Genomic DNA, 19,180 nt, shown 5'->3' with positions numbered 1-19,180 from the left:
ACAGAAAAACCAAACCAAACCCACCAACACGTCCCTGCAGTTAGCAACACCTTCCACCGCAAATGGCTCCCTGGGCAGAAAGTTAGAAGCCAGTGTGAGATGATGACAATACAGGACATCTTCTCTGAAGGGGGTCTTTTAAGGACACCTGATGTTCGTATTTGAATGTGGAGCTAGACACAAAAGATCATCAAGTCCGGTTTGTTCATTTTAAAGATGAAGAAACTGATTCCCCAGATGGAGAAAGTAGCATGCCCAAGGTCAAATACTGCAGAAGGAGCAAGATTGGGTTCTACATGCCAGTAGGTCTTTTGACTCCCCAAACCACCCTTTTCATATTTTCTGAATTTTAAGAAAAGTTACATTTTGGAGGATCAGTTTTTACCCTCCACTGTTTTTCTATGCTTAAAAAGTCAATATACTGCTTCATCCTAATAATCCAGCATTCATTTTATTCAGATCTTGCAAAGAAATTTGTAATTATATAACCCCCCACATCCACCCCTACCTCCATCCTCCACCCAGACTGGCCTTATTACTCTTCATATACATCTCTTTCATCTCCATGTGATTGCACTGGCTGATTCTCATGTATGGCATATATTCTACTTAATCCCTAGCTTCCTTCAAGACTCTTCAAGTGCCATTGGAATGAAGCCTTTCCTGAATCCCCTCACTGTTCATGCCTCCCTCTAACATATGTGTGTATATATATACCCATGCACATGTGAAGACATATACAGATAGATCTCTATATAGTATGTGTGCATAGAATATTTTCCCCTAATTAATAAGCATTTATTTTCTCTCCTTTCTGTCTTATTGCAGTGAAAAAGGGAGAAACAAAACACTTGTAACAAATACGCGTAGTCAAGCAGAACAAATTCTCACGTTGTTCAGTCCTTTGGTTCTTTTCTGAATCCTCAGTGCTCCTTGAGATCCTAGATCAACAGGCCCCGCCCATGGGATTTCCTTGGCAAAGATACTAGAGGGGTTTGCCATTTCCTTCTGCAGGGGATCACTTTTTGTCAAAATTCTCCAATATAACCTGTCTGTCTTGGGTAACCCTATATAGGTTACATAGTTGCACTGAGCTACACAAAGCCCCTCTGCCACAAAGGCGATGATCCAGGAGGAGATTGTCCAAAAATTTGTTTCATTCTGCATTACTTCTCCGTCAGGAGGTGGGTAACATTCTTTGCATTTATTTTGTAGATATATTTACATAGTAGAAATTGTCTCTTCTAAGAGATATTTATGTATATTTGTGCCATATATAACCAATACATAGACACACACAAAAGTTACATTTATGTGGAGTCTATGTATCTTGTAAATATTTGAACAATATAATACTTGTACTGGTATTCGGGTTATTTATTCACATAAGGGTAAGGACTTTTGACTTTTGTGTTTGTCTCCCCAAGGCCTCGCTCAGTGCCTGGCACATGCATCATAAGCCCTTATGTTTACTCCATTATGCTTACTGATTGATTCTTAATTGACGTTACCTTTAGCCACCATCTTTCTTCCTTTGTCAAGCCAATCAAATGTTTGCTAACCTAGAAATTTTTTTTTTAATTTGGCTTTTGACCTCTTTGATTCACAACAGTACCTTCTATGTAAACATTATAATCAATGATGTCATTTCTGGGGGCCATTATCCATTTTTTTCACTATCAATTTTTAAAAGTAGTTCATGAATGAATTCTTTCAATTGCATACCAGATTTTTTTTAAAACCGTTCTTCTAATTTTGTTCTAATTCTGACCTTTGCTCTAAGTACATGGTATGATGTGCACACAACTGATTCAGGGAGGAATCTTAGAAAATAGCTTCTTTTCCTGTATGCTAAAAAAATTGGGTTTTTTTGCGGTGTTATTTAGTGTTTGTCATATCCACAGCCTAGAAGTTATTTTTTTCAAAGAACATATTAATGATGTAAAGGCAGCTTGTAAATTCTGTGTATTCTACAAATCCTTGAGCTCTCCATTTTCCCATTACACATGCAGGCTGGGTAACCCTGGACAAGTCACTTACTTTCTGAGGAACTATGCTCATCTGTGGAGGTGTTAACTCACTTGCATGGGTAGAGGAAGTTACTTCATGGGATAATCCTACACTAATGAGCTAATCTATCCAACCTCTATACCTATATGAAATTTTAAAGGTGCTAAAATAAAATCATTTACAAGATCACATAACCTGCTGGGTTTTTTTTTTCAGTATGAATTACTCTTCAAATTAAAAACGAGATTAGAGGAAATATTGAATAATATTCTTTTTTTTGGCAGGATCACTTCAAGGCTTTTAAATAAAGGAGAAGAGAAGGTAACATTTTAAATCTTTCCACGTATTTAGACACTATAAATTAAATTCAACTCTGCTTCACATCATGGGGTCCTAGGTTTAGAAGTGGAAAGGACTTGTAGATTATCTGAGATCATCTAGGTCAACCCCCTCAATTTATAGAAGAGCAACTGAGGCACAGATTGGTTAAGTGACCTATCCAAAGGTTATGTAGGTAGTCAGTTGGGATTTCAACCCCAAGACCCCTCCTTCCAAATCCAGTGTTCCTTCCACTGACCATCCTGCCTCTCATGTGGAACACAAAACATTTTTTTCTACCAGGCAACACACTTCTCCCCATATAGGAGTGTATACTTAACTGCACCCTACTCTTTCCCCACAAACGACTAAAAAATTCTACAGGATCTATGTTGAAGAAAAGATCTGGCTTAATAGAAGTCTAAGTGGATGTCATTGTTTTCATTAATACACATTCAGGAATTTCTGATCGTGTAAAGATCATGGAATTGCAGATGCCCCCATGAAATCACCTTTTTAATGTATCACATTGTCTTTGTTGTAAGCTATTTTGATAATCATGTCTGATCATTAATAAAATACTGAGTCTAAGCTGGAAGGGAATTCAAAGACCATCTAGTTCAAGTCATAACAAAGTATGTCCTTTGACTTGTGATCATCCAGCCTTTCCAGGAAGAATTTCCAGTAAGGGCATATCAATCACCTAAAAAGTGAGAAAATTCAAGTATTGGATAGCTTCAATTTTAGGAAGTCTTCCCTCATATTGATCTAAAATCTGCCTCTCTACAACTTCCATTCATTGCTCCTGATTATTCTCTGGGAGAAGGCAGAATAAATTGAATCCTTCTTCCATGATCCTCCTTGAAATACTTGAAGATGGTGATCATATACTGCACAGGTCTTCTCTTTGTCAGGCTAAACATATTTCAACTAATTCTCATATGACATGATCTTCACCTGGTTGCTTTCTTCTGGATGGTTTCCAGTCAGTCTGTATTTCCTAAAATGTAGCACCTAGAATTCAAGTTTCTAGTTCCCAGGACAGAACAGAATGGTACTCACTTCCTTTCTCATGAGAACTATGCCTCTCTTCATGTAGTCTAAGGTTATACTAGTTTGTTTCAAATATCACACTGTTGATAAATCTTGAGCTTACAGTCCACAATCATACATACCCATATATGCACCTATTCACCTCCCCAGGATGTTGTGAAGGTAAAAAGGGAATGTGTGTATGTCTATATGTGCATATAAACTATGCACATGTATATACATATGCATCATATATACATATACAAAGGTAATATGTGTATATAACCCCTTTATGTGTGTATATACATTACACATTTAGCATATACATTATATGTAAATCATACATATTTTAATAGTGTCTTATTTGTATAAAATGTGTATTTTTATGAATGTCTGTGTAAGAATACATATAAAGGGATTATATACACATCCTCTCAATCATTTTTCATAGTGCAATAGTATTCCATCACAACCATATATCACATATTGTGCTACAAGAAATGAGCAGAGTATTTTCAGAAAAACCTGGGAAGACTTTTATGAACTCACGCAAAATGAAATGAGCAGAACCAAGAAAACATTGTACATAGTAACGCCAACATTAAAATGATAATCAACTGCAAAAGACTTGGCTACTTTGATCAAGGCAATGATCTGAATGCAGACTGAAGCATACTTTTTAAACTTTTTCTTTCTTTTTTGTCTGTGTTTTCTTTTGCAACATGGCTAAAATAGAAATGTTGTGTATGAGTGAACATGAAATAAATAAATAAATGAGATGCCCTGATGGTTCAAAGCACAAAACTCACCACCAATCATATACCACAACTTGTTCAGCCATTCCTCAATTGGTGGGCATCCCCTTGATTTCAAGTCTTTGCCACCACAAAAAGGGCTAATATAAATATATTTTTTTTACAAATAGGTCTTTTCTCCTTTTCTTTGATCTCTTTGGCATATAAACCTAGTAGTGATATTGCTGGGTCAAAAGCTATGCACAGTTTTGTAGTCCTCTGGGTGTAGTTCCAAATTGTTCTCCAGAATGGTTGGACTAGTTCACAAGTCCACCAACAGTGCTTCGGTGTCCCAATTCTTCCACATCCCCTCTAGCATTTGTCATTTTCCTTTTCTGTCATGTTGGTCTAAGTGTGAGGTGGTATCTCAGGGTTGTTTTAATGTGCATTTTTCTAATCAGTAATTTAGGGTGTATTTTTATGTGACTATTGATAATTTTGATTTCCTCTTCAGAAAGCTACCTGTTCATATTCTAAGACCATATATCAACTAGGGAATGGCTCTTATTTTTATAAATTTGGCTCAGTTCCTAAATATTTGAGAAATAAGGCCTCTCTCAGAGAAACTTGTTGTAAAAATTTCCTCCAGTTTTTTGTTTTCCTTCTAACTTTGGTTGCATTATTTTGTTTGTGCAAACACTTTTTAATTTCATGACATCAAAATTACCCATTTTACTTCCTTTTCCCTTACCCATTGATCTAACAGATACATTTTCCCATACTCCCCCAATTTACTTATGGTATCACTCCTTATGTCTAAATCACTTTTCCATTCTGACCTTATCTTGGCATATGATGTGAGATGTCAGTGTACTCTGCTTCTTCCAAACCCTTAGCAATGCTTTAAAACTTCCTCTGAAAGTATCATTTATACCCACCTGAATTACTAGAGAGAGAGAGAGAGAAAGAGAGAACAGCCCTCTCTAAGTAGATAAATATCCTCCTCAGTATTCCTCACCAAGAAGTTGCCAACTGCCATCACTCGTCTGACTTGAATGAGTTCGTAGGTGATGGAATTATATATGTGGAGTTGAGAAAGACCTTAGGGATCAGAGTCCAAATTCCTTATTTCATAGATGAAGAAACTAAAGGCTACAAGGTAGAGTATCTTACCCTCTTCTTCACCCTATGACTGGATGAACTTTCATCACTTTACCATTCTTCAATACATAACCCCGTTTACAAAATCACAGAATTTGAGAGTTTGAAGGGGCCTCATAAGCTACCTAGTTCAATTCAAATAGTCAAGCAATCTTGATTATAACATACCTATCAGGTAAGCATCCAGTTTCTGCTTCCTTGGAAGCCGCCACTTCTCAAGGCAAGTCATCCTGCTTTTAGATAGCTCTAAGTGACATTAAGGGGCTGCTAGGTGGTGCATAGTGCACAGAGTGCCAGGCCTGGAATCATGAAGACTCATCTTCCTGAGTTCAAATCTGGCCTCAGACATTTATTAGCTATGTAACCCTGGGCAAGTCACTTAACCCTGTCTGCCTCAGTTTCCTCATCTGTAAAGTGAGCTGGAAAAGGAAATGGCAAACTGTTTCAGTATCTTTGTCAAGAAAATGCCCAGTGGGGTCACAGAGTTGTACACAACTGAAATGACCCAACAACAGATAGGAAGGCTATGTTAACAGCAAGTCCAAATTGTTGGCAGCTTCTAAGACTGCTCCTGTTTCTGTTCCCTGTGGCCAAGTAGAATAAATATAATAAGACAGATGATCAAATCCCTGGAGATATCAATCATCTCATTGTGGCTTCTGTCTTCTAGACTGACCCATCCAGTTCTTTCAACTGTCATAAACATACATATCCATGACTGAACACAATACAGGTAATTCCAGACAAATGCTTTCTTAGCCACAAGGAAAGCTACTTTTAATTATTTACTTCAAGATTACCTTAGGAAGCAATCTAGAAAGGCTTTAGTTTTTACAGCAAAGTTAGAAAAAAAATCCAACAGGTTGTGTTTTCTTTTCTTTTTACTTGGCAGAAATATAAAAGTGCAAGTTCTATAAATTATTTACTTTTACAATACAACACAATAAATATTCTAGTTTTCAGTTACATCTAAAAATTCTTTTTTCAAAACTCAGTAGGAGACATAGCCATAATGAGCTAAAAATAAAGAGGCCTGATCTTTTATTAAAGATAAAATCTTGAGAATATTGGTTAGTTAGCAAGATGCATATTATATTATTGCTATTAGATCATGCCTCCGAGTTTTCCAAATTATAAAAACATATGCAGATGACATTATATACATTTGATATTGTTCTCATCATAGGCATAATCTAATATAAAAGGATATTTGAAATTTATAAATTGGAGATGCTCCAAAGAATCTCCCAAAGTAGGAAGAGGAAGGTGGCAGAAACAGAAAAAAAAAATCCCCAAATAATACACATATACAGTCTGTCCCATTTTCTGAATTAGTAGGGGCAAGGAGAAGCAAATTTACACAGAAATGAATTACAGTGCAGATCACAGTCATTGGAAACACACTGGGTAAATCACAGCACACAGGACAGAAAGTCCTGCTTCTAAATAATATAAATGCAAAGTGCTTACTCAGCTTCTTGGAGAAAATACAGCCTTCAGTTGTTTTAGATGAACAACATACTTATATTGCGCTTTAGTGGTTAGTGTCTTTCATGTCTCTCACATAAGGTTAACATAAAGGTACTATAGGAATAACTTGGCTGATTGGGAAGAATGGCCCATTTTTAAACCAAGACCTCTCATTAAGGAAGAGGGTAAACAATCTGTCAGAGGGAACTGGGCTTGATTTTAAAAGAAACAAAAAGTGGATGAAAAGTGAAGAGAAATCCAGCTACATTTAAAACTCCTTCTAAAGCACAGGGGCTATGCTTTATGTAATGAACAGGTTTATCAATATGTTTGCCTGACTTGACAATTTAAGTATAGCTCAACACTGAAGCAAGAATTGTACTCAAAATGATGCTTAAGCACATTAGAAAGATGTTTAATGTCTGTTAAATTGAATAGCTACACAAATTATTGGTTAGAAGAGGACAAAAGTTGCATTAAGGTACATTCTAAAGATTCATAATTTTTCCCATCAGTCCAAAAAAACCAGGGAACTAAAGTGCAACCCACTAAATTTTTAAAGAGGTCGTTCAGGCATCTTGATGGAAGTCCCCCAGTATTTCTATTCAGAAAACATTTATTTGACTTCTGAATCTAATCACTTAACAAATGAGACAACCCAATTTTTTTCTCTGGTGCCTAGACCAATGCAGGATAGATTTCCTAAATCAAGTAGGTCTGTAAAAACACTTTGTTAACTTAGTTCACTAAAAAGTGTTTGGTAACAGATGAGGAAACATTTGATGACTGCCTAGCCAGAGTGAGGAATAACAACTATTTTCAAAGAAGATACCATTACTTTCATTTCCTCAAAAATCAGTCCCAAGAGTTTATTAAAGTTCACCAATATTCTGGTCAAATTTTCCCCTTTTGTGAACTTTGAAAAGAAAAATCAAAATGTTACTACTGCACAAGGGTTCACCTCAGTGCAGAGACCACACGAGGAAATGAATCCTCCAAAGGGATGTCTAGTGTTAAGTCATAAGGAACCATACTTAGAAAGTACTTCAGATTTGTTCAAATAAAAAACTAGTCATGGTGGAAATGAGTAAAACAAAAAAAAGGGGGGCAATAAAGCTGACTGAGGAATTTATATATGTCAATACCAGTGCAGTGTACTATGCACGGTGAAGCTGGTAACATTAAAAAAATTAGGAATTGGAGGACTTAAACCTGACTTTGAATTACCTTGTTACAATATTTAATAATCTAAGATTGGGCCACAGGGAAAAAATAGTTGAATCCCAGCAACATCTAACCCAGAAAATCATTATTCTGAACATGGCAAGTTAACCTCTCCCTTCTCCCCAAACTCAAGTTAAGTAAAAAACTGTAGTAAGACACCTAATTGAAAGACAAAACCAAAAGATTTAAATAATTTCACAATTTATCACAGAAAAGTTGAAAAATCTTATAATTTAAATATTTACTACTCAGTTTTTAGAATAAGCTATTAAATTAATTTTGCTCAATAGCTATAGTCCTAGTTAACCAATTAATTTCTGTTCCCCTCATTTTTTTGGTTGTCTTGAGAAAAAAATTCTGGTCATTGCTATTTTGAAAAATACTGTGATAGTCTGGAAAGATAATTATTTTAGATTATATCATCTGAGCTAAAAGAATATGTGTTTTTTTCTAAGAAAAAACACAGAGGTCTAAGTTTTACATATTTATATATATACACATATATATATGTGTATATATCTATACATATATATACACATATATATTTTTTCAATAAAAGAGTGTTGGGTTGGTATAACAATAATAGTAGGAGATCCTGCTCCATTATTAACTCACTGTACAACCTGGACCAAGTCAAAAATCTCCCTGGGCCTGTGTCTTGTCATCTGTAATACTGGGATGATCTTGTTTTTACATATTTCATAGGAACATTATAAGGATAAAGTAAAAAAATTGGAAAGTGCTTTTATTGTTTCAAAGCGCAATACAAATGTAAGTGGTGCTATGATTATTAATTTTACTTTTTATAATACAATTGTTAATGTGATCAAGTCAAATGTGTGCTTATAATAATTTTTCCTGAATAATTACAGGTCAACTATATTTAGCTTGACAAACAAAAATTAAAAAGAAAAACCTAAATTGTTTGAACAAGGTCACTTAACCCTCTCACCAGCTGACTTTTTAAAATAATTTGCTTAGAAGAGGAGATTTTTAATGTCAGCCCAACTCCAAAAATGTTATCTGGCACAGGTGGTTTTCAGAAGAAAAGCTGAAGCTGACCTTCTTCCCAAAAGCTCTATCCTCTGCATGTGTTTTAAAGTGCAGAAAACTGTGGCATGGGATAAATCAAAACTTCTGGTCTGTCACTGAGGTACCACTTCCCTCAAAGAGGCTAAGGCTGCATGGATGCGGACGTGTAATCTGTTTTCGAAGTCGTAGCCAGTGAATTCCTCCTGTAAGAACAAATATAATTACTGAATGTTAATTAAAATATTATAAAGTGCTACAGTCTGTCACAGTGACTTTTGTATTCTTAGAAATAAAATGCACAATTCTTCAACTAATTAAGATATCAAGAACACCCTATTATCACTCCAAAGACTCAAATTAAGCATTTATAAACTTCATATATAAATACTAAGAGTGCTTATTTGTAAAGAAAATCTCCCATATTGGCCCCAGAATTAGTCTTAAATTATGCTCCATGTAAGAAAATATTATCTGTCTTAGTTACAAGGATAATGTTCCTGTAAAGCCAAATGATACTCTTCCACCTTAAATAATAGATACATTTAAAGATTTAGGTATTAATATTATAACACATTTACAAAAAATACAAAGCTGTCTATTTTAAAAATATATTAGTAGTGGGGCAGCTAGGTGGTGCAAGAGAGAGAACACTGGCCCTGGAGCCAGGAGGACCTATGTTCAAATGTAACCTCAGGCACTTATACTAGGTATGTGACCCTGGTCTCTAAAATAAAACAAAACAAAAAATCACACAAACCTCTAAGTAAATAAAGTAAATAAATAAATATATTAGTAGTATCAGGAAGATCCTCCCCCCCTTTTATTTAATAAGTTTCTGAAAATAAACACTCAATTTTGAAGTGAAAAATATATTTTTATCTTTCAGGAAGAGAAAAGTAAGAGTGGGGATAACTAGTTGGGTTAGCGTTTTTACCTTTGCTTGTAAAAGCAGAGTTCTACCTCTCACCACAGTCTATAAAAATGAAAAAAGATATTAATAATATCAATTATATTAATTAATTAATAATATCAATAATATCAATTCAAGTTGACAAAATGAGACACAAATTTTAGTCAGAGAAAGAAGACGTTTTAAATGAAAATGTACATGAAGTGGAGCAGTTAACACGCTCAAATTCCAATGGCACATGGTAAGATGTTTAAAAGTGTTTGTTGAACTGTTAACAATAATACATGGCATTAACAATAAAACACAATTGTTGAGTAAGCACAAAAGTTTTTCAAGCCTTTTCTACGTAATCTGACAGCAATCATTTAATCTTAACGTGAGAGGTTTTATTATTTGTTTTTAACTTAGAAGCTTTACATAAAGATTACTATTAGCTTAAATTCATAGTAAAAAGAGGTTGGATCTATTGCTCATACAAATTAACTGAAACTTTTAAAATAATATAAGAAGTCAGTTGATAAAAAATTTTCATAGCCCCCAAGATTACTACTTAAAAGGATGTAGTTGAATTATAAAAAAAAACAAACTTGACTAGTAATGGCTTAGAGCACTGGTAACTCCTAAGGCATTCTAAGCATTATTGATAATATTCAGCAGTTCTCTTAAATTCAGGAATTGCTTTCTTTTAATGAGACAGATTAGAGGATATGAAAAATCACTGTTATTAAACAGGATAAGATGGGTCTTTTGAAAATAGCATTAGGAGTCAAGATCATTGTGATAAAGACTATAAACAATATGAAAAGAAATAAGATTTCATTCTACCTTCTCAAATTTGTAGATTTTGTACCTCAACTTAAAACTTAAAATATTTCCTTAAATGAAATACAGATGTCTCCAGTAAGAGAAGTGTTAGGATTATAATTTAAGTTTGGAAATGAAAGGACCAGTGCCACAACTTTGCTACTTTAGTTTAATTTACATAATCTATTTATAAGCAATTAAATTTACTGAAGATAAAGATTCATTAAATCACTTAATATATAATTAACTTTCTAAAAGAAAGTTATGTATCAACTCGGATAAAGACAATTAGGGTAATACAAGTTGGGTTTGTAGGGTGTAACACTGTGCCCCGCCTGCCCCAGTTCTGTACTGAGTTAGAATTCACAGATGATACGACCTCAAAGTGGACTACCAGTGGGATTGCCATTGTCCAGAGAGTATTGTCTATCATTCTGTTCCTAAGGAGATGCACACTGAGTTTGAAATAAGGGAATAAGAGAAAGGACTTATTTCTTATTTATAAACAGTAGATTCTTGGGAGTTTGGGGAAAGGAAAACTACTAGCCAATATTGAGAAGTAAAATTTAATGAAGCAATTAAGAGATCCTCTGATGTAAATTTTACTTTGAAGTAAAATGTAAGTAACTAAATACAAGAAAACAAATGGAATAGGTATCCCTTATAACTTACAAAATTAATTTATCTCAAATAAAGGTTGCTTTACCTCTGTCCTTTTGCACATTTTCACTTATGTTAATTTATACAAAGTATATTATCTTACCTCTGGGTTATCCAACAGGAGACATCCGAGTTCATAACAAGCATATGGTTGAACATATAAATTATTCTGACGGCACAACTCATCTTTGACAGCCCTCTGAAAAAACTGTAAGTAAAATAAATGTTATTTAGGTTAGTATTTAAATTTATAGCTGAACAAAAATGTCCTTTGGACCTGGTTTTCTTTCTTCCTTCTATGGCTTTCTGGATTTCTTATTTCTCATACTCCAGCTTGACTCACTTTAAGCTCTCCACTTCCTTCTTTCTTAATGCTTGTTTCAAAGCCCTGACATTTTCATTACCTTTTCTACCAATTTCCTTCATGCAAAATATAGGTCCTGTGGTACCTTTTCCTTTGCTACTCACTGGTTCTGCGGTATTTAGAAATGGGAGCATGTAAGAGCTCAGAGAGACTGTGACCTGTCCAAGAGAAGGCAGGTATAGAAGAGAGAGCCCGGGCCAGAAATCCAGTTCTCTGACTCCAAACCGACTGTTATTTCCACTAAATCAACCTACCTCCTATCTCTTTAGGTTACATACTTACTTCCTATTTAGGACAGAGCAACTGAACAATCATCTGTCTTGGTACATCAAGTACTTTGTCAGAATTAAAATACTTCAAAATTTCAATGTGTATATGCTGTAACTAACACTGAAGTTTCGTGTACTTAACAGCTGGCTGTACGACGCTAGGCAACTCCACTTCAGTTTGCCTCAGTTTCCTTCACTATAAAAGTGCGAATAATAACATCATTTACTTCGGAGGGTTGTGGTGAGGATCAAATAAAATTACATTTATAAAGAATTCAACCCAGTGCCTGGTACATATAGTGGGTACTATATCAATGCTTATTCCTTTTCTGCTCCCACCTTTGCCTCCAGAAGAGATCACAAACCATTTGTGTCTTCATATTTTATTATATTCATCCATTCCTCCCATAAATCTGCAATAGACTTTATTCACTCACTACGGTTCCTGACCACCTCTCTTTATGATAATAATGACAACGCATGACGTGTGAATCATCTCATATCTTCCCCTCTTTCAGATGTCAAACCTAATTAGGCCCCTTTAAATGTCTTTCTTCTATATGCTTTTTGAACCGGCCTCTCTTTCCTTTGTGCAATTTGCTCTCATAACAGAATGGGACCTTAGGTGAGTCCAAATGTGATGAATCCACTGTCATTAAGGACAAAATTATTCTGTTACAAAACTGCTAAGCAAATCCACTCTACTATTTATTTATATGTTGTCTTCCTTCCAACTTTATGTAAAAATGCTCTTGGAATGGGCCAACATGGTTGAGTCTCACCAAGACTTCTGCAGACTCGTTTCTTTTGCCCACTGCCTTTCAATTTTGTGTAAGGTGATACTGTTCATAATCTTCCACCAACATTTTACAATCAAGTTTATATTCTGAAATTAGGGTTGCCTTTGGTTAATATGTCTTTCCACCTGACATAGAGACCAAACTGACCTACTGACTTCATAGTGTTGTTTTCAGGAACTAACAAGATTAAGCAGACAAAAGCAACTATAAAACACTGTACAAATTTAAAGTATTAATTTTATTTTTAATACTTTTTAAAAATACTTAAGTATTTAACTTTTTTAGTCATCAAAAAATAAAAAATCCACCTTTTCTCCTGACCCCTCCTCCCCAAATGAGAATGAAATAAAAACAAAGTCCTGATTATAAACATGTATAGTTAAACAAAACAAATTTCCACAATGGCCATGTGCAAAAACAAATGCTTTGTTCTCAATGCTACCTCCCAGTCCTTCACCCCAGAGGAGGCAGGTGGCATGTTTCATCGTGAGTCCTAGGGAATCGTGATTAGTCATTACATTGCTCAGAACTACTAATGTTTTCAAAATAGTTTGTCTTTATCATATTGCTGTTCTATTTACTTCACTCTGCATAAGATCGGATAAGTCTTGCAAGGTTTCTCTGAAACCATCCCCACTATAATTTCTTGCAACACAACAGCATTCTATCTCACACAGCCCATAACCTGTTCAGTCATTCCCCAGTTGACAAACACCCTCAGTTTTTGCTACTTCAAAAAAGTTCTATGAATATTTTTGTACAAACTTAGAACTTATTTTGCTTAGGACTAATCCCTCCCTCTAATTCCTCCTTACCTCTTCTCTTTTCCTCTTATTTCCTTGCTGAATGAAATGTATTTATGGAATCCACTATGTGTGTGTGAATTCTTTTGTGTCTTTTAATCAGTTCAGATTTAGAGTGAAGTTAAAGCCTCAGCTCCCCCTTGTCTGTACAGATAACTACTTGCACATCCTGATAATTTGAGATAATTTCCCCTAACTTTTCCTCCTATCCCCACTTTAGTGTATCCCTCTTCCTCTCTCTTTCCCTTTTTCTCTAGGATCATCAAGACATCACTAGACCTTGTCCTCTATGACCCGTGGTGAAGTTCAGAGGGTGATCATATATCTCTCCATATCAGAATGTGAACAGTTTATCCTTAATACCATTATCATTATTCATTTTTGTTTATCTTTTTATGTTTTTCTTGACTCTTGTGAACAAACTTCTGAGTTTCTACATAGCTCTGCTCTTTTCATTAGGAATGCTGAAAGCCCTTTATTTCATAAAATATTCTTCTCTCTCAGATTATACTAGATATTGCTGGCTAAGTTATTCTTGCCTATAAGTCTATGTCCTTCACCTTCTGGACTATTGTATTCTAACTTCCCTGCCCCCTGAAAGTGGTGGCTGCTAAATCATGTATGCTCCTGACGTGCCTCCTCAGTATTGGGATTTTTTCTTTCTGGTTTCTTGCAGTATTTTTTTTTCTTGGCTACAACATTCCTGGGAATTTTCTTCTTGAGGTTTCTTTTAGGAAGTGACAGGTGGATCCTCTGGTTCTAAGAGATCTGGTTCACTTTCTTTAAGATTTCTTGAAATGGAATGTCTAGGCTCTTGTTTAAGTAGTGCCATTCAGGCAGTCTGATGATTCTTAAATTTTTTTTCTCCTCAATCTGTTTCACAGGTCATTTGTTTTTGCTATGAGATGCTTTACATTTTCTTCTATTATTACAGTTTCTTACTTTGTTTTGATACTTCTTATTGTCTCATAGATTCACTGGCTTCTACTTTAGTGCATTCTAATTTTTAGGGAGTTTGTTGCTTGGGTAATGTTTTGTATCTTTTATGGCAAGCTATTAGTTCCCTTTCTTCTATAGCTTTCATTTTTCAACTTTTTCATTTGGTGTCCTCATTTCATTGAGGAAAACATAGTCTAACTTCTTTTTTTAACTCCTGCTTCATTTCTTCTAGGCCGAGGAATTCTAGCTGAACCTGTGACCAAGATATGTTTTCCTTTGAGGTTTTGTTTGTAGATGCTTTTAAGCCATTCTCTTCTGAGTTTGTGTCTTGAGTTTCCCTGTCACCATAATAGTTTTTAATAGTGGAATTTTTTTGTTTGAGAATTCTTGCAGCCTGCCTCCTGACTTTGAACTTAATGTTAACACACTTCCAGAGGGAAGGTCTGGGCTTGTCCTGTTGCTCCTTTCTTGGGGTGTTGAATGTTGTGCTTTGTAGGATCTTAGGGACAGCTTTCTGTGCTGGCCAAGTGGCCCAATTAAGGGTAGAGTCTGATCTCCGTCCCCTAGTCTGAGGTTTGCAGTTTCTGACCTAAGTTTGGTTCTGAGCAAGAGTAGATGCTAATGTTCTCAACTCTTCTCAGCTGGTAAGAAGTTCTGCTGATTCAGCATAATGTAAGGACAACATCTCCTACTTACTCCGGATGACAGACACAGGTCCCCTCTCCTTAGGATCCGTAACCCAGAACTTGGAGGTAGGCAACAAAGTTGCCAGTTCACCCCTGTGTCTATCTGAGAACCTCCAATACAGGTATTCCTCATAAGGTATTATTTTAAATAAAATTCATATTACTGCACATGAAGGTCATTTTCTTACTGTCAGTTATAAATAAGTCAGGAACACTGGAGGCTCTACACACACACACACACACACACACACACACACACACACACACAGTCTATGTAGAAGGGGTACAGGTTTTTAAATAAGCTTCATTTTCTGCTCTTCACAAGTGCACACTCAAGTGATTTTCAAGCTTATTTTCTTTGTCTATGTCAGAAACGTTAACATGTTACCTGAATAGCATCTTCTGAATTTCCCAAGCATTTATGTATGGCACCAAGAAGCAAATTTTTTAATCCAACAGCAGATGAATCATCAACCTCGTGGCAAGCTTGGAGAGATGACAAGGAAATTACACAGGAGGAAGGATAACTACGAGCTTAATTATCATCAATAGTTTTAAGTAAATATTTCATCTTTTTAGCTTACCTGTCAAGCTTATGTTTCCGGGCCTCAAACTTTGTCCCTTGATGTATAGGTATTTTAAGAGCTAAACAAAAAATGCTATTGCTGACCTTAACCTGATGAACACATAGCTTTAATTAACTCATTAGTAATTATTTGTTAAGTGCTTACTATGTGGAAGAGGCATCTATGGTGGTAGAAAGAGAAGATACGGTCCCCACCTTCGAAGAATTATAATCCAGCAAATACAAAAAATAGTAAATTCCCTAAGAAATGCAGTTTTACAGTTTTACAGGAGTTCAGAGGATAGAGACAACCCTTCTGGCTTGGACAGAGAGGAGGAGCAAGGAAAGTTTCACGTCAGGTGTGACATTTGAGCTGAACCTTGACGGACCATAAGATCACAGACTTACGGGATCTTAAAGGTCACTGAATCCCACACTCTCATTTTACAGTTCAGGAAAACTAGGCTGCAAGAAGTGACCTTTCCAGGGTAAGGGCTGTGAAGTATCTGAGGTGGTATCTGAACTCAAGTCCTCCTATCTCGATGAAGCCCAGATGGATTGGATTGCAACAGACAAACATGATTGAAAGAAATTTCTAGACAGGGAAATGGGATGAACAAAGGCACATACAAGAAATGATAAACAGTACAGTCTAGCTAAAAAGTAAGAATTCATGAATTCCTACTTGATGGGAGATAGGGCTGTAGAGGCAGGCTTACATGTCTTGCAAGCTAAGGAGTTTGAATTTTTCTATAAATTGATGTAAACTATCAAATATTTTTCAACAGGGAAGTCAAAGTCAGAGCATCATGTATTTAAAGCTGAAAAGGATCTCAGAGACAATGTAGCCCAACCTTCCCCATTTTACAAATAAAGAAACTGAGACCCAGTGAAATTAAGAGACTTGACCAAGATAATATAAGCAGTAAATGGCAGAAACTATACTAAAATTCAGATCTTGTGACTAGTTCATCACTTTCTCTAGTGTACTTTCTCTAGTGTATTAGGAAGATTAATCTGGTTATGAGGTATAAAATAGACTAGAAGGGAATAAGATTGGTGGCAGGATGAACAGTTTAGAAGGCTAGTACAATACAGTTAATCTAGCAAGAGGGAAGAAGAAACTGAACTAAAAAAAGGGATGATGATAATATGAAGGGACGACAGCTTCAAGGGACACCTGATAAACAGAAAGAGTAAGGGTGAAGAACCCCCAAATGCCTCAGATTCCAAGCCTTAGTTACTAGGAAAATGGTACTATCATCAATATAGAGAAGTCAAGGGAAGTAAAATATTTGTAGGCAAGGATGACTTTAGTTTTGGACATGTTAATTTTGAAGTTCTAATAAAGGATTCACATCCAGCAAGAAATTGGAAGGAAGTATGGCACTGAAGGAAACATGGTACTCCATGTCAGGGCTGGAGATAAAATTTTGAAGTCATCCATACAGAAATATTAGTTGGAGTTAGAAAGTGGATTTAATTATAGGAAGTGACAGACTTGAAGGGAATATTTACATTTATGGATAGAAGGAGAATGAAGTATTAAAGAAGGATAAAGAGGGAGAGTGGGGGGAAAGATAGAAAGAGAACTCATAATAACATCCTCATGAAAGCCAAGGAATAAATCCCAACACCTTCATCTGGCTTTTCAAGTGCTTCTCAATTTTGCTCCATCTGCTCTTTCTAGGCTGATTGTACATTATTGTTATTATCATTTTTTGCATACTTCACGCTCCAGGCTCTTGCTCAGTTTGTCTTCCATGCCTGGAATGCACTTTCTTGTTCATTTCCAATTTGGAGATATTCACGTTTTCCCCAAGAGTTCAGCTTTTGCAACTTCCAACAGAAAGTCCAATCCTTCCAGGTGCTAATACTCTGTCCCTGGAAATTACTTTGTATTTACTTACTATGTGATTGCTATGTACATGCTATTTACCATTTACCACCCTCCCCCCAAACAAAATGCAAGTTTCTTGAGGTCAGGGATTCCTTAATTTTTAACTCCGCATCTCTAGCTCCTAGCATTGTACTTGGCACACGATGGGTGTTTAATAAATTCCTGGATAAGTTAATAAGTGAAGATTTTATCAAAGAGAGAGGTAATCTGAAGGTCATTTGTGACCTCTGAGAAGTTTTAGTTGAGTAGTGAAGTCAGAAGTCTGAGAAATAAAGGTGTACCTGGAGGATGAGGAAAGAAAGGTAACCAAGTGAAGACTATGAAAGACCTGGTACTAAAAGGAAGAAGATGGTCAAGTAACTCTAGATGAAAGGGAAGCTTTTTTTTTTTTTTAGAAAAAGGAAAGTTTATTACAATTTGAAGAGTTCACTATAGAAAATGGACATTTAGGAAATATGAAAATTGATTAGAAGTTATGTCAGTTGTGAAGTCCACAAATTCTTGAAGGCAGAAATATTAAGCTTCTAGCACTTTCTCAATATCATTTTTTCATGATTAGAGTTGCAATAAACACTTTAGATTTTTAGAGGGGAAAAAAAGTCAAGTAAACAAATCTAGAGTTTCATGAAAGGAATGACCTCTTCTGAGTTGGCTTTATTCTCCACTGAAGTTCATTAGGAACTATATTTTTGTAGTCTATTTCCTTTACTTACTGTGGAAGATGTCACTGTTTGGCTCTCTCAGCGCCCCCTCCCCTCCTCCCCCCCAAATAGGAAACTGTTTCTGCACAATGACACAAGCCTGAGCACATGCTTCAGGCTTTACCACTCCAATACACAGCTACTCTGACAGCTTCCCCAACTCTAAAGGGATGTGAATGAACGATGGCATATTTTTAAATATTTTCCAGATCCACCATGGAGGGTGCTTTTCTTCTCTGTACTGTAATCACACTGAGCTGCTGAGAGGCTGAAGCTGCTCTCTGTTCTGCCTGACTCAGGCGTCTTCGAAGTCTGTTGGTTTTTTTCTTGATGTTCCATAATTATCTTTTCATTCTCAACTACCTTTTCATTTGCTGTTTCCAGTTGAGAAAGCAATTCTTGGGCATGAAGTTTCTGTCGATTCAGCTCACTTCTCACCTCCGAGGTCTTCGGCTGGCCACGCCGGATGCACATATGAGAGAAAGGACGTTCCAGAGTCGAACAAGGGTTGAGCTTTATTACAGGGTCTAGTTACAAGTGCAGGGGGGTCCCCCCCAGGAGGAAGAGGGGGAGACCCCCCAAGGAGGCCAGGATCCCAAGGGCCCGGAAATAGAAGCACAAGCGGGGAGAGAGGGGGAGGGGAGAGAGAAGAGAAGAGAAGCGGAGCCCACCGCCCTCCCGGCTCCTCACGTGCCAAGAGGCATTTTTTTTTTTTAACAGCAGAAGCATGAGAATGTTTACATGGAAAGGGAAGACAGAAAGAATCAGTTGAAGAGAGACTGGAGGGACGAAGGAAAA

General features: G+C 36.1%; 1 protein-coding gene and 1 long non-coding RNA gene across 4 annotated transcripts in view; one reads left to right on the top strand and one right to left on the bottom strand.

Annotated features, from left to right (window-relative positions):
* Positions 1–1,095: 1,095 nt before the first annotated feature.
* On the top strand, positions 1,096–11,561 carry LOC140501146 (uncharacterized). The gene is made up of 3 exons (XR_011966076.1): positions 1,096–1,184; positions 2,295–2,331; positions 11,477–11,561. It is a non-coding gene; the product is annotated as an uncharacterized lncRNA (long non-coding RNA).
* TTC39C (tetratricopeptide repeat domain 39C) overlaps positions 8,669–19,180 on the bottom strand; it is a 109,535-nt gene continuing 99,023 nt past the window's right edge. For all 3 annotated transcript variants that reach the window (XM_072604425.1, XM_072604426.1, XM_072604427.1), the window contains exons 11-14: positions 15,605–15,702; positions 11,459–11,563; positions 9,916–9,954; positions 8,669–9,184 (exon numbers count right to left, since the gene is read on the bottom strand). In XM_072604425.1, coding sequence (XP_072460526.1) covers positions 9,095–9,184; positions 9,916–9,954; positions 11,459–11,563; positions 15,605–15,702 — 332 coding nt within the window. In that variant the 3' untranslated portion in view covers positions 8,669–9,094. The remainder of the gene's footprint in view (positions 9,185–9,915; positions 9,955–11,458; positions 11,564–15,604; positions 15,703–19,180) is intronic.

This window comes from Notamacropus eugenii, chromosome 4, assembly GCF_028372415.1.
Source record: "Notamacropus eugenii isolate mMacEug1 chromosome 4, mMacEug1.pri_v2, whole genome shotgun sequence".
In the NCBI taxonomy this organism is placed as follows: domain Eukaryota; kingdom Metazoa; phylum Chordata; class Mammalia; order Diprotodontia; family Macropodidae; genus Notamacropus; species Notamacropus eugenii.
This window is presented reverse-complemented; position numbering and strand designations above follow the sequence as displayed.